Genomic DNA, 15,149 nt, shown 5'->3' on the forward strand with positions numbered 1-15,149 from the left:
GTATTATGTTTTGAAGTCTGTGTGTTTAGTTTATTAGATGACAGTATTATGTTTTGAAGTCTCTGTGTTTAGTTTATTAGATGACAGTATTATGTTTTGAAGTCTGTGTGTGTTTAGTTTATTAGATGACAGTATTATGTTTTGAAGTCTGTGTGTTTAGTTTATTAGATGACAGTATTATGTTTTGAAGTCTCTGTGTGTGTTTAGTTTATTAGATGACAGTATTATGTTTTGAAGTCTGTGTGTTTAGTTTATTAGATGACAGTATTATGTTTTGAAGTCTCTGTGTTTAGTTTATTAGATGACAGTATTATGTTTTGAAGTCTGTGTGTGTTTAGTTTATTAGATGACAGTATTATGTTTTGAAGTCTGTGTGTTTAGTTTATTAGATGACAGTATTATGTTTTGAAGTCTCTGTGTTTAGTTTATTAGATGACAGTATTATGTTTTGAAGTCTCTATGTTTAGTTTATTAGATGACAGTATTATGTTTTGAAGTCTCTGTGTTTAGTTTATTAGATGACAGTATTATGTTTTGAAGTCTCTGTGTTTAGTTTATTAGATGACAGTATTATGTTTTGAAGTCTCTGTGTTTAGTTTATTAGATGACAGTATTATGTTTTGAAGTCTCTGTGTTTAGTTTATTAGATGACAGTATTATGTTTTGAAGTCTCTGTGTTTAGTTTATTAGATGACAGTATTATGTTTTGAAGTCTCTGTGTTTAGTTTATTAGATGACAGTATTATGTTTTGAAGTCTCTGTGTTTAGTTTATTAGATGACAGTATTATGTTTTGAAGTCTGTGTGTGTTTAGTTTATTAGATGACAGTATTATGTTTTGAAGTCTCTGTGTTTAGTTTATTAGATGACAGTATTATGTTTTGAAGTCTCTATGTTTAGTTTATTAGATGACAGTATTATGTTTTTAAGTCTCTGTGTTTAGTTTATTAGATGACAGTATTATGTTTTGAAGTCTCTATGTTTAGTTTATTAGATGACAGTATTATGTTTTGAAGTCTCTATGTTTAGTTTATTAGATGACAGTATTATGTTTTGAAGTCTCTGTGTTTAGTTTATTAGATGACAGTATTATGTTTTGAAGTCTGTGTGTTTAGTTTATTAGATGACAGTATTATGTTTTGAAGTCTGTGTGTTTAGTTTATTAGATGACAGTATTATGTTTTGAAGTCTGTGTGTTTAGTTTATTAGATGACAGTATTATGTTTTGAAGTCTGTGTGTGTTTAGTTTATTAGATGACAGTATTATGTTTTGAAGTCTCTGTGTGTGTTTAGTTTATTAGATGACAGTATTATGTTTTGAAGTCTCTGTGTGTGTTTAGTTTATTAGATGACAGTATTATGTTTTGAAGTCTGTGTGTTTAGTTTATTAGATGACAGTATTATGTTTTGAAGTCTGTGTGTGTTTAGTTTATTAGATGACAGTATTATGTTTTGAAGTCTGTGTGTGTTTAGTTTATTAGATGACAGTATTATGTTTTGAAGTCTGTGTGTTTAGTTTATTAGATGACAGTATTATGTTTTGAAGTCTCTGTGTTTAGTTTATTAGATGACAGTATTATGTTTTGAAGTCTGTGTGTTTAGTTTATTAGATGACAGTATTATGTTTTGAAGTCTGTGTGTGTTTAGTTTATTAGATGACAGTATTATGTTTTGAAGTCTCTATGTTTAGTTTATTAGATGACAGTATTATGTTTTGAAGTCTCTGTGTTTAGTTTATTAGATGACAGTATTATGTTTTGAAGTCTCTGTGTTTAGTTTATTAGATGACAGTATTATGTTTTGAAGTCTCTGTGTTTAGTTTATTAGATGACAGTATTATGTTTTGAAGTCTCTGTGTTTAGTTTATTAGATGACAGTATTATGTTTTGAAGTCTCTGTGTTTAGTTTATTAGATGACAGTATTATGTTTTGAAGTCTCTGTGTTTAGTTTATTAGATGACAGTATTATGTTTTGAAGTCTCTGTGTTTAGTTTATTAGATGACAGTATTATGTTTTGAAGTCTCTGTGTTTAGTTTATTAGATGACAGTATTATGTTTTGAAGTCTCTGTGTTTAGTTTATTAGATGACAGTATTATGTTTTGAAGTCTCTGTGTTTAGTTTATTAGATGACAGTATTATGTTTTGAAGTCTCTATGTTTAGTTTATTAGATGACAGTATTATGTTTTGAAGTCTGTGTGTTTAGTTTATTAGATGACAGTATTATGTTTTGAAGTCTCTGTGTGTTTAGTTTATTAGATGACAGTATTATGTTTTGAAGTCTGTGTGTGTTTAGTTTATTAGATGACAGTATTATGTTTTGAAGTCTGTGTGTGTTTAGTTTATTAGATGACAGTATTATGTTTTGAAGTCTCTATGTTTAGTTTATTAGATGACAGTATTATGTTTTGAAGTCTCTATGTTTAGTTTATTAGATGACAGTATTATGTTTTGAAGTCTCTGTGTGTGTTTAGTTTATTAGATGACAGTATTATGTTTTGAAGTCTGTGTGTGTTTAGTTTATTAGATGACAGTATTATGTTTTGAAGTCTCTATGTTTAGTTTATTAGATGACAGTATTATGTTTTGAAGTCTCTGTGTGTGTTTAGTTTATTAGATGACAGTATTATGTTTTGAAGTCTCTATGTTTAGTTTATTAGATGACAGTATTATGTTTTGAAGTCTCTGTGTGTGTTTAGTTTATTAGATGACAGTATTATGTTTTGAAGTCTGTGTGTGTTTAGTTTATTAGATGACAGTATTATGTTTTGAAGTCTCTATGTTTAGTTTATTAGATGACAGTATTATGTTTTGAAGTCTCTGTGTGTTTAGTTTATTAGATGACAGTATTATGTTTTGAAGTCTGTGTGTGTTTAGTTTATTAGATGACAGTATTATGTTTTGAAGTCTCTGTGTTTAGTTTATTAGATGACAGTATTATGTTTTGAAGTCTCTGTGTTTAGTTTATTAGATGACAGTATTATGTTTTGAAGTCTCTGTGTTTAGTTTATTAGATGACAGTATTATGTTTTGAAGTCTCTGTGTTTAGTTTATTAGATGACAGTATTATGTTTTGAAGTCTGTGTGTTTAGTTTATTAGATGACAGTATTATGTTTTGAAGTCTCTATGTTTAGTTTATTAGATGACAGTATTATGTTTTGAAGTCTCTGTGTTTAGTTTATTAGATGACAGTATTATGTTTTGAAGTCTGTGTGTGTTTAGTTTATTAGATGACAGTATTATGTTTTGAAGTCTCTGTGTTTAGTTTATTAGATGACAGTATTATGTTTTGAAGTCTCTGTGTTTAGTTTATTAGATGACAGTATTATGTTTTGAAGTCTCTGTGTTTAGTTTATTAGATGACAGTATTATGTTTTGAAGTCTCTATGTTTAGTTTATTAGATGACAGTATTATGTTTTGAAGTCTCTGTGTTTAGTTTATTAGATGACAGTATTATGTTTTGAAGTCTCTGTGTGTTTAGTTTATTAGATGACAGTATTATGTTTTGAAGTCTCTGTGTTTAGTTTATTAGATGACAGTATTATGTTTTGAAGTCTCTGTGTTTAGTTTATTAGATGACAGTATTATGTTTTGAAGTCTCTGTGTTTAGTTTATTAGATGACAGTATTATGTTTTGAAGTCTCTGTGTGTTTAGTTTATTAGATGACAGTATTATGTTTTGAAGTCTCTGTGTTTAGTTTATTAGATGACAGTATTATGTTTTGAAGTCTCTGTGTTTAGTTTATTAGATGACAGTATTATGTTTTGAAGTCTCTCTATGTTTAGTTTATTAGATGACAGTATTATGTTTTGAAGTCTCTGTGTTTAGTTTATTAGATGACAGTATTATGTTTTGAAGTCTCTGTGTTTAGTTTATTAGATGACAGTATTATGTTTTGAAGTCTCTGTGTTTAGTTTATTAGATGACAGTATTATGTTTTGAAGTCTGTGTGTGTTTAGTTTATTAGATGACAGTATTATGTTTTGAAGTCTCTGTGTTTAGTTTATTAGATGACAGTATTATGTTTTGAAGTCTCTATGTTTAGTTTATTAGATGACAGTATTATGTTTTGAAGTCTGTGTGTTTAGTTTATTAGATGACAGTATTATGTTTTGAAGTCTGTGTGTGTTTAGTTTATTAGATGACAGTATTATGTTTTGAAGTCTCTGTGTGTGTTTAGTTTATTAGATGACAGTATTATGTTTTGAAGTCTGTGTGTTTAGTTTATTAGATGACAGTATTATGTTTTGAAGTCTGTGTGTGTTTAGTTTATTAGATGACAGTATTATGTTTTGAAGTCTGTGTGTGTTTAGTTTATTAGATGACAGTATTATGTTTTGAAGTCTGTGTGTTTAGTTTATTAGATGACAGTATTATGTTTTGAAGTCTGTGTGTGTTTAGTTTATTAGATGACAGTATTATGTTTTGAAGTCTGTGTGTTTAGTTTATTAGATGACAGTATTATGTTTTGAAGTCTCTGTGTTTAGTTTATTAGATGACAGTATTATGTTTTGAAGTCTCTGTGTTTAGTTTATTAGATGACAGTATTATGTTTTGAAGTCTCTATGTTTAGTTTATTAGATGACAGTATTATGTTTTGAAGTCTGTGTGTTTAGTTTATTAGATGACAGTATTATGTTTTGAAGTCTCTGTGTTTAGTTTATTAGATGACAGTATTATGTTTTGAAGTCTGTGTGTTTAGTTTATTAGATGACAGTATTATGTTTTGAAGTCTCTATGTTTAGTTTATTAGATGACAGTATTATGTTTTGAAGTCTCTGTGTTTAGTTTATTAGATGACAGTATTATGTTTTGAAGTCTCTGTGTGTTTAGTTTATTAGATGACAGTATTATGTTTTGAAGTCTGTGTGTGTTTAGTTTATTAGATGACAGTATTATGTTTTGAAGTCTCTGTGTTTAGTTTATTAGATGACAGTATTATGTTTTGAAGTCTCTGTGTGTTTAGTTTATTAGATGACAGTATTATGTTTTGAAGTCTGTGTGTGTTTAGTTTATTAGATGACAGTATTATGTTTTGAAGTCTCTATGTTTAGTTTATTAGATGACAGTATTATGTTTTGAAGTCTCTGTGTGTTTAGTTTATTAGATGACAGTATTATGTTTTGAAGTCTCTATGTTTAGTTTATTAGATGACAGTATTATGTTTTGAAGTCTCTATGTTTAGTTTATTAGATGACAGTATTATGTTTTGAAGTCTGTGTGTTTAGTTTATTAGATGACAGTATTATGTTTTGAAGTCTCTGTGTTTAGTTTATTAGATGACAGTATTATGTTTTGAAGTCTCTATGTTTAGTTTATTAGATGACAGTATTATGTTTTGAAGTCTCTGTGTTTAGTTTATTAGATGACAGTATTATGTTTTGAAGTCTCTGTGTTTAGTTTATTAGATGACAGTATTATGTTTTGAAGTCTCTGTGTTTAGTTTATTAGATGACAGTATTATGTTTTGAAGTCTCTGTGTTTAGTTTATTAGATGACAGTATTATGTTTTGAAGTCTCTATGTTTAGTTTATTAGATGACAGTATTATGTTTTGAAGTCTCTGTGTTTAGTTTATTAGATGACAGTATTATGTTTTGAAGTCTCTGTGTGTTTAGTTTATTAGATGACAGTATTATGTTTTGAAGTCTCTGTGTTTAGTTTATTAGATGACAGTATTATGTTTTGAAGTCTGTGTGTGTGTTTAGTTTATTAGATGACAGTATTATGTTTTGAAGTCTCTGTGTTTAGTTTATTAGATGACAGTATTATGTTTTGAAGTCTCTGTGTTTAGTTTATTAGATGACAGTATTATGTTTTGAAGTCTCTGTGTTTAGTTTATTAGATGACAGTATTATGTTTTGAAGTCTCTATGTTTAGTTTATTAGATGACAGTATTATGTTTTGAAGTCTGTGTGTTTAGTTTATTAGATGACAGTATTATGTTTTGAAGTCTCTGTGTTTAGTTTATTAGATGACAGTATTATGTTTTGAAGTCTCTATGTTTAGTTTATTAGATGACAGTATTATGTTTTGAAGTCTCTGTGTTTAGTTTATTAGATGACAGTATTATGTTTTGAAGTCTGTGTGTGTTTAGTTTATTAGATGACAGTATTATGTTTTGAAGTCTCTGTGTGTGTTTAGTTTATTAGATGACAGTATTATGTTTTGAAGTCTCTGTGTTTAGTTTATTAGATGACAGTATTATGTTTTGAAGTCTCTGTGTTTAGTTTATTAGATGACAGTATTATGTTTTGAAGTCTCTATGTTTAGTTTATTAGATGACAGTATTATGTTTTGAAGTCTCTGTGTTTAGTTTATTAGATGACAGTATTATGTTTTGAAGTCTCTGTGTGTTTAGTTTATTAGATGACAGTATTATGTTTTGAAGTCTCTATGTTTAGTTTATTAGATGACAGTATTATGTTTTGAAGTCTCTGTGTTTAGTTTATTAGATGACAGTATTATGTTTTGAAGTCTCTGTGTTTAGTTTATTAGATGACAGTATTATGTTTTGAAGTCTCTGTGTGTTTAGTTTATTAGATGACAGTATTATGTTTTGAAGTCTCTGTGTGTTTAGTTTATTAGATGACAGTATTATGTTTTGAAGTCTCTATGTTTAGTTTATTAGATGACAGTATTATGTTTTGAAGTCTCTATGTTTAGTTTATTAGATGACAGTATTATGTTTTGAAGTCTCTATGTTTAGTTTATTAGATGACAGTATTATGTTTTGAAGTCTCTGTGTGTTTAGTTTATTAGATGACAGTATTATGTTTTGAAGTCTCTATGTTTAGTTTATTAGATGACAGTATTATGTTTTGAAGTCTCTATGTTTAGTTTATTAGATGACAGTATTATGTTTTGAAGTCTCTGTGTTTAGTTTATTAGATGACAGTATTATGTTTTGAAGTCTGTGTGTGTTTAGTTTATTAGATGACAGTATTATGTTTTTAAGTCTCTGTGTTTAGTTTATTAGATGACAGTATTATGTTTTGAAGTCTCTATGTTTAGTTTATTAGATGACAGTATTATGTTTTGAAGTCTCTATGTTTAGTTTATTAGATGACAGTATTATGTTTTGAAGTCTCTGTGTTTAGTTTATTAGATGACAGTATTATGTTTTGAAGTCTCTGTGTTTAGTTTATTAGATGACAGTATTATGTTTTGAAGTCTCTATGTTTAGTTTATTAGATGACAGTATTATGTTTTGAAGTCTCTATGTTTAGTTTATTAGATGACAGTATTATGTTTTGAAGTCTCTGTGTTTAGTTTATTAGATGACAGTATTATGTTTTGAAGTCTCTGTGTTTAGTTTATTAGATGACAGTATTATGTTTTGAAGTCTCTGTGTTTAGTTTATTAGATGACAGTATTATGTTTTGAAGTCTCTATGTTTAGTTTATTAGATGACAGTATTATGTTTTGAAGTCTCTGTGTTTAGTTTATTAGATGACAGTATTATGTTTTGAAGTCTCTGTGTTTAGTTTATTAGATGACAGTATTATGTTTTGAAGTCTCTGTGTTTAGTTTATTAGATGACAGTATTATGTTTTGAAGTCTGTGTGTGTTTAGTTTATTAGATGACAGTATTATGTTTTGAAGTCTCTGTGTATTCTCTTCTCAGGACGTTGTAGTCTTTAGCTGTGAGCTTTGTTCAGGTTAAGTTTTGTTTCTGTCCTTTTTATTTATAAGTTGTGTTCAGTTGCTGCTGCTGTAAACGCCCAATTTCCTGATATGAGTCTTTCACAATAAAAGCACTTCAACTACAGATAGGCTGGGGACTTTTATTTTGAGGAACTTGTTGGAAATAGAATGTGTTTATCATCTCAAACTTTGAGATTGATTACGGTACCTGAGGACCCACTCGGTCTGCCTGGGCAGCCCCGTGTACGGGCTGATGTCCCTCAGCTCTCTCCTCCATTTGTTCACTTCCTGCCCTGCGATGGTCCTGAAGTACATCCTCTTCCAGTGCCCTGCCGAACGATGTCCCACCTCCACCGTGTCAACCGCAGCATCATCAGCCGCCTTCGGCTTCCATGTTTGACTCCCAAACTCCGACATGTAGATCTTATGCCACACAACGCTGCGAAGAAGGACGACATGTTTAAAGAGCAGCACTTCCTGTTACGATCTGAAATCCACAATGTGCCAGCGTCTTTTTTCAATTGTTTTCAATGTGGAGAGAGCGTCATGCAAAGAGGCTGAAGGACTCTTATCAGGTCTGATTTAACTTTGACTTCATTGTTCACTCAGACTTACTCATCGTTGGCGAGCTGGTTGAAGAGTTTGCTGACGTAGCTGACGCAAAACAGCGAGGAGGCGTCCAGGTAGGACAGGACCTTTATCAGGATCTCAGACGGCAGCCTGGAGACGGAGAAACAAGTCGTTCGGACGTCAAGTTTGGAGGCTAATGCTCAAAACTGTGTGACATTGGATTTCATTATTTCTTCAGTAATTAATGAACTCCGGTTTAGAGCAGTCACCGTGAGGAATTTCCTCCTAAGTCGTGATATCAGGAATAATAAATAAATCATAAAATCAAGTTTAAAGTTGAAAAATAGTTCAAAAGACTTTTTTTTAAAAAGAGTGGAAATATTTTTTAAAAAGTAGAAAGGTTAAAAATTAAGTTGAAATACAGTCTCATGAACTTTTCAGCTTTTTATTCACAAAACTGTATTAAAACAAAAAAAAAAATCGTTTTTTATTTTTCATGTTTGACCATCATCGGCTTCCGTACTTTTAAAACATAAAAACGTAATAAAAAACAACTGTCCGACAGTCGCGTGAGCTAATGACGTTAGCATGCCAGCTGAGCTAATGACGTTAGCATGCTAGCAGAGCTAATGACGTTAACATGCTAGCCGAGCTAATGACGTTAGCATGCTAGCCGAGCTAATGACGTTAGCATGCTAGCTCACCTTTCTACAGTGTTTTCCTGGGATGGAGACGTACTCTTTTTTGGAATATTTTCTTGATCCTTTGTTTTCGGTTCTCGGCAGCTGGGATACAAAAAGAAAGAATAAAGAAAACATTATTATTTAAGATGTTTTCAAACAGAAGACGTTTTCCCGACCTGTCACCTGCGGTCACTCCCGCTGACCGGTCCCCTCGGCGGCCACTTCCTCCGTCCTCTACCCGGACCCGGCCGTCCTCTACCCGGACCCGGCCGTCCTCTACCCGGACCCGGCTGTTGTCCACCTGAAACCTGTGGGGTTCGAGTCCTCTCCAAACCGTCTAATAAACTCCGGAAAAACTCCCCACGTCCGGCCGCCATGACGGTCTGTGAGAGACCGCTAGAGGTTCAGGTGTTACGCTTCATATCGCTACCTAAGAAGATGCGCCCCATAGCGGCTCTGCGCCTGCGCAGCACTATAGTGAGGTCGTTGCTTAACTAGACCGCTAGATGGCAGTCGATTTAACCTCTATATCTAAGAAGATAAAACCTTCAACTGTTTCTTCAAGAACAAAACAACAGAATCGATCCTGCTGATGTCACGAGTACTTGCAGTTTAATTTATTTTTGATGTATTTATTGATTTGCAGTTGTAAATAAGATCTCAATTTGATGACACAGCGTTTACAGTGCAGGACAATAACTCAAATAAACACCTGTGTTATTCTGCTGCATGAAGAAATAACATTTAAACAGAAGGTGTGGTTTAAGGTCCTGCAAGTTTGGTTTCCTCCTGGAGTACATGTGTGTGTTACATAATCCTGCTCGTCTGTAATTTAACTAAAAGCTGTGAAACCTGAGACCACACACACACACACACACACACACACACACACACACACACACACACTCTGGTACAGATGCTCTCGGATGTAAACATGTTGTTGGTCTCTAAGCAGCCATGTAAACAGCTCCACAGTGTGTGAGATGTTCTCAGGTGGAGGAAGACGTTGGAGGAGGCAGAGATGAAGAGCGACACCTGGAGTGTCATCGTCTGTTTGCTGGGACTTTTTGGTCAGAGTCTTCCTCGGTGGTTTGATGTATTCTTGCAGAAGTGGTGAGTACCCGTGTTGGTTCGGCTGGCGAGGAGGTCATGTGGGGCACCGGTGGGCTGCCATGTTTTCCTGGTGTGTTCAATGTTTTATATGTGAGACAAAGAAGCTCTACTGAAGGTTTCCTCGCAGCCCGGGGAGAAGAAAGCATAAGTAGCTTCACCTTAAGTTAGTTAAGATATGTTTTTCTGTCTTTATAATTAAAGGTCCACTCAGTGAGCTGTGTAGAGAGTGAGATGATAAAGGTATCTTACTCTCTGATCATTAAGGAAACATGCTATGTTGAAGTGCTGGCTTCTCTGACAACAATGCAGCAGCCAGTATGTCCTCCTTCTAACTTTACATTCTGCTCCTGAATGCTCTGGATTTGTTTGGACCAGAGAAGGTAGGCGCTTTTAAGACCCCCCCCACACGGCCGTTTTGGACGCCCCTCGGTTTGTCAGATATGAGAGCAGTTATCAGGTCAACAGGTGTTGCAGCGATGGAAGCGGTCAAGAGAAGTGATTCAGATAGAAGTGATTGTACCCGACCTAAAAAGCCTCTGCATGTTTCTAATAAGCTCCACGAGCAGAAACGTGCTCAAACTAGGATCAATATTGGAGATGCTTTTGAAAAATGGAGAGAGGTTAGAACACAGAAAGGTTTACAGACCCATGCAGAGCTGGATAAACACTGAAGCTTCAGAGTCCACCACATGGTGACCTGAGTGAACATCCACTCTAGAGAGGAGGGGGGGAGAGACAGCTCTCTATGATGTTTAGAATTTAGACTGCAGTACACATTTTAAACACTAGGGGGCAGAGTTACATTATAAACACAGGGAATGATTTTAGATTCACCAGTTTAACTGTCAAATGTGTTTTCAGTTTTCTGCTGCCCCCAAGTGGCCGAGAAAGAAACTACTAACAACTTATTTATTTTATTCATGAGCACATTTGATCAGTTAGACTCATGTTTCTTAAAGTAGAAAATATGTTTGACATGCACTCAGATGCAATAAAAACATGTTTTGTATATTCAGAATATTATAGATATAGACTGCAAGGTAAAAAACAAAACAAATTAAAAAAGAGCAGCACAAGAAACAAACTGTAGAGGTCAGAATGAGACAAGGAAAAACAAATATAATCAATAAAAAAGTGTTTATTTAGAGTCTAATTCTAACAGGTTATATAACATACAAAGTGTAATAATGCTGTAATTATGTATGATTATAAATGATCGTAAATATATTAGAAATAAGAAAATATCTTTATTATACACTATAAATTAAGCATCAGAAATACAAGAATTATTTATAAAAACAACAAATATATTCATATCTAACCGGAAGTCACAACAAAGAGCTGATATTTAAAGTTATTCAAAATAAATATAATAAAATAATAAAACAAACAAAAAGGACATTTAGATGAAATAATAATACTGTAAGGTAATTAATAATACCATAACTATAATTTAATAATACAAAATAAACGTTTAATTGGAGAGAAACGTTGTTTTTAAATTAATAAAGAGGAAGAAGGAGGAGAAGAGAGGGGAGGAGAAGAGGGGGGAGGAGAAGAGAGAGGAGGAGAAGAGAGAGGAGGAGACGAGGGGGGAGGAGTAGCAAGGAGGAAGAGGAGGAGCCGCAGGCGGAGGAAGAGGAGGCGTCCCATCCGTCTGTGTCCAGAGGAGAGGAGCGGCCGCCATGTTAACCAAGAAGCCCGGAACCTCGGTCCTCCCGACGGGTGAGCACAGCCTCTGTAGCCGGCCGCAGGGTCGCCTGAGCCCGGCCAGTGTTGCGGGGACACACCGCCGATCCCCTGCTTCTGAAGAACTCCTTTAAATGCACCAAAGTGAAAATGTCAATGAGTGAGAGAGGCAGAAAAACAGAGAGGAAGGGCTGGGATAGAAGCTGCCCTTTCTTCTTCTGGTTTATTTAATTAAGCATAATCTTGTTGTTTTAAAGGGAGGAGATTTAGTGTTTAAATGTTCATATTGATAGAAAAGACAAAGAAAGAAAAGCAAAGTAAGACTCCAGACTGTCCCTGAGTGTCTGTCACGTTTATTTATAGCAGCAGGAGAAGCAGGAGGATTCCCGGTGTGTTTACTGCCTGTTTACTGTTTACTGCCTGTTTACTGTTTACTGCCTGTTTACTGTTTACTGCCTGTTTACTGTTTACTGCCTGTTCTCCTCTAAGCCGCTGAACAACACGGTGTCTTTAACGTGTGTCCGCTGATTCTCCGTGTTTTAACGTCTCTGTGTTACCGAGTGTTGCTCACCAACGAACCGGCTCTTTTAAACGGTTCTTTAACGCTCCGAACAAACCGTCATAACTTTGATGAACACTCGTGAATCATCTGCATATAACATCTACAGTCGGATAACTTCCAGGAGAAAATGGATCTGTCGATGTTAAAAAGGTTTAAGAGTCACAAAGAGGACACGAAAATAATGTACTAAATGTGAAAAGAATCGTTAACAGAAACTGAGCTCAAATAAGAAAGTTCATCCATTTTATTTTTATAATTATAACTAACTAATTATTCTTCGGAACTAAGGAAACATTTTGATAAAAAGAACCCAATGTGTTTTTAAAGCAAAGATAAAAACCTTTATTGATAAAGATCGTCTAAGCGGGTCAAGCTAGCCGTCTTACGTCGAGGTCAGAGTACTCGATCTTTTTGTTTGTTACGATGCTCACTGTCAGATCAGGTGACCACACTGTGGCACCCCAACAATCTGTAGACCAATGAGATAAGGTTAGGGGCGAGGCTAGACGACACCTTGATTGTAAACAACAACAAAGAAGCCAGTTGTTCCAGATCTCAGAAAACATTTCCTCTCACAGCTCCTTCTTCAGAGTGTCCTATCAGAGTGTCCTAACAGAGTGTCCTAACAGAGTGTCCTATCAGAGTGTCCTATCAGAGTGTCCTAACAGAGTGTCCTATCAGAGTGTCCTATCAGAGTGTCCTATCAGAGTGTCCTAACAGAGTGTCCTATCAGAGTGTCCTAACAGAGTGTCCTATCAGAGTGTCCTATCAGAGTGTCCTAACAGAGTGTCCTAACAGAGTGTCCTATCAGAGTGTCCTATCAGAGTGTCCTAACAGTGTCCTATCAGAGTGTCCTAACAGTGTCCTATCAGAGTGTCCTAACAGAGTGTCCTATCAGAGTGTCCTAACAGAGTGTCCTAACAGAGTGTCCTATCAGAGTGTCCTATCAGAGTGTCCTAACAGTGTCCTATCAGAGTGTCCTAACAGAGTGTCCTATCAGAGTGTCCTATCAGAGTGTCCTAACAGTGTCCTATCAGAGTGTCCTAACAGAGTGTCCTATCAGAGTGTCCTATCAGAGTGTCCTAACAGAGTGTCCTAACAGAGTGTCCTAACAGAGTGTCCTATCAGAGTGTCCTAACAGTGTCCTATCAGAGTGTCCTAACAGTGTCCTATCAGAGTGTCCTAACAGAGTGTCCTATCAGAGTGTCCTAACAGTGTCCTATCAGAGTGTCCTAACAGAGTGTCCTATCAGAGTGTCCTAACAGTGTCCTATCAGAGTGTCCTAACAGAGTGTCCTATCAGAGTGTCCTATCAGAGTGTCCTAACAGAGTGTCCTATCAGAGTGTCCTAACAGAGTGTCCTAACAGAGTGTCCTATCAGAGTGTCCTAACAGAGTGTCCTAACAGAGTGTCCTAACAGAGTGTCCTAACAGAGTGTCCTATCAGAGTGTCCTATCAGAGTGTCCTATCAATGTCCTATCAGAGTGTCCTATCAGAGTGTCCTATCAGTGTCCTATCAGAGTGTCCTATCAGAGTGTCCTGTCTTAACCCTGACGCCCACGTTCTGTTTTCCTGTCTTTCATTAGCGTAGACGGAAGAGGAAGAGGAAGGAGGGAAGGAGGGAGGGAGGGAGGGAGTGTACGAGTCCCTGTCACTCAGTCAGAAGCTGTCGTTAGCTTGTTACATAGTGGAGCTAGCAGTGCAGTAATAATAATCTGTGTTGTCTTGTTGTGATTTGAGTCAACAGCTCGTCAATACAAAGCACCAAACTTCCCTTTGTCCACCTTCAAAATAAAAGCACCACAGGTTATAATGTTTGCAAGGAGAAATTCACAGAGAAGAAAATATTTAGCGTGGGCTGCTACACGAGCTGCTCGCGTGCTGTTAGGACACGGTGTGATAATTATTAATAATTATTAATCATTATTAATCATTATTAATCATTATTAATAATTAATAATAATAATAATTAATCATTATTAATCATTATTAATCATTATTAATCATTATTAATAATTAATAATAATTATTAATCATTATTAATCATTATTAATAATGATGAATAATTATTAATAATTAATAATAATTAATAATAATTATTAATCATTATTAATAATTATTAATGTGCTTTCCTAAACAAATCTTTTGGGTTGTTTTTAGGGAGATATCCGCCTTCTTTTTGTTTAAAGCTAAAGCTAGGTTTTAGCTTTAGCTTTTTAAATAGGTTTAAATCATCTGTAAACGCTAACTGAGACAATTTTCTTAAATATTACAATCTGAGTATTTTTATTTTATGATAAAATGAAATAAAACGACGAAGAGAAAACAAACCAATCACAGATAAGACACGTCAGTTAAACGTGTTTTACGCCAGCTGTCAGTTCTATTTAAAAAAAAAAAGAAAAGCTCCTTATTAATGTTGATTTAGACATGCTAATGCTAATGCTAATGGGCTGTTTTTATAAGAAGGCTAATGTAGCTTTGTGTTAGCATGACGCTGTTGGGACCGTTAATTGCTCGACTTAGTTTTTACGATAATTTACAGACAATACAAACGATGTTCCTTTAGTTACACAGGGTTTCAATTAGCTATGTGACTGTTAGCCTACTAGCTGACTGTTAGCCTACTAGCTGACTGTTAGCCTGCTAGCTAATATCCGTGTAATTGAGGTGTAGCTAGGTTAACACAGGATCCTGAAGTCGACTTGTGTATCAGTGAATTGTTTCCTTTGCATTGTGTTTTTTGAATGTGACACTAATGTAAACACAGGAAACCAGTCTAGCTTTGCAGTTAGCCTCTTTGATGCTATTAGCATTTAGCTTGCCGTTATCTTGATGGATTTTGTCAGTATTGCAGTTTCTCTCTTTAGCCTTTGTTTTGCTCG

The 15,149-nt window shown here is 34.3% G+C and overlaps 2 protein-coding genes across 5 annotated transcripts in view; one reads left to right on the top strand and one right to left on the bottom strand.

Annotated features, from left to right (window-relative positions):
* LOC109975381 (F-box only protein 15-like) overlaps positions 1-9,341 on the bottom strand; it is a 36,847-nt gene extending 27,506 nt beyond the window's left edge. Inside the window, exons 1-4 of one of the 3 annotated variants that reach the window (XM_065951366.1) lie at positions 9,085-9,332; positions 8,923-9,003; positions 8,264-8,368; positions 7,857-8,087 (exon numbers count right to left, since the gene is read on the bottom strand). In XM_065951366.1, the coding sequence (XP_065807438.1) occupies positions 7,857-8,087; positions 8,264-8,368; positions 8,923-9,003; positions 9,085-9,278 (611 nt within the window). In that variant the 5' untranslated portion in view covers positions 9,279-9,332. Of the gene's footprint in view, positions 1-7,856; positions 8,088-8,263; positions 8,369-8,922; positions 9,004-9,084 lie in introns of those variants that run through there. The other 2 variants (XM_065951367.1, XM_065951368.1) reach the window with 2 other exon arrangements.
* A 549-nt stretch (positions 9,342-9,890) lies between these two features.
* Positions 9,891-15,149, top strand: part of dyrk2 (dual-specificity tyrosine-(Y)-phosphorylation regulated kinase 2) — a 17,844-nt gene continuing 12,585 nt past the window's right edge. The window contains exon 1 of one of the 2 annotated variants that reach the window (XM_065951369.1): positions 9,891-10,014. In XM_065951369.1, the coding sequence (XP_065807441.1) occupies positions 9,996-10,014 (19 nt within the window). In that variant the 5' untranslated portion in view covers positions 9,891-9,995. Of the gene's footprint in view, positions 10,015-11,595; positions 11,740-15,149 lie in introns of those variants that run through there. The other variant, XM_020660229.3, reaches the window with a different exon arrangement.

Source organism: Labrus bergylta, chromosome 23 (genome assembly GCF_963930695.1).
Source record: "Labrus bergylta chromosome 23, fLabBer1.1, whole genome shotgun sequence".
NCBI classification, from domain to species: Eukaryota; Metazoa; Chordata; class Actinopteri; order Labriformes; family Labridae; genus Labrus; species Labrus bergylta.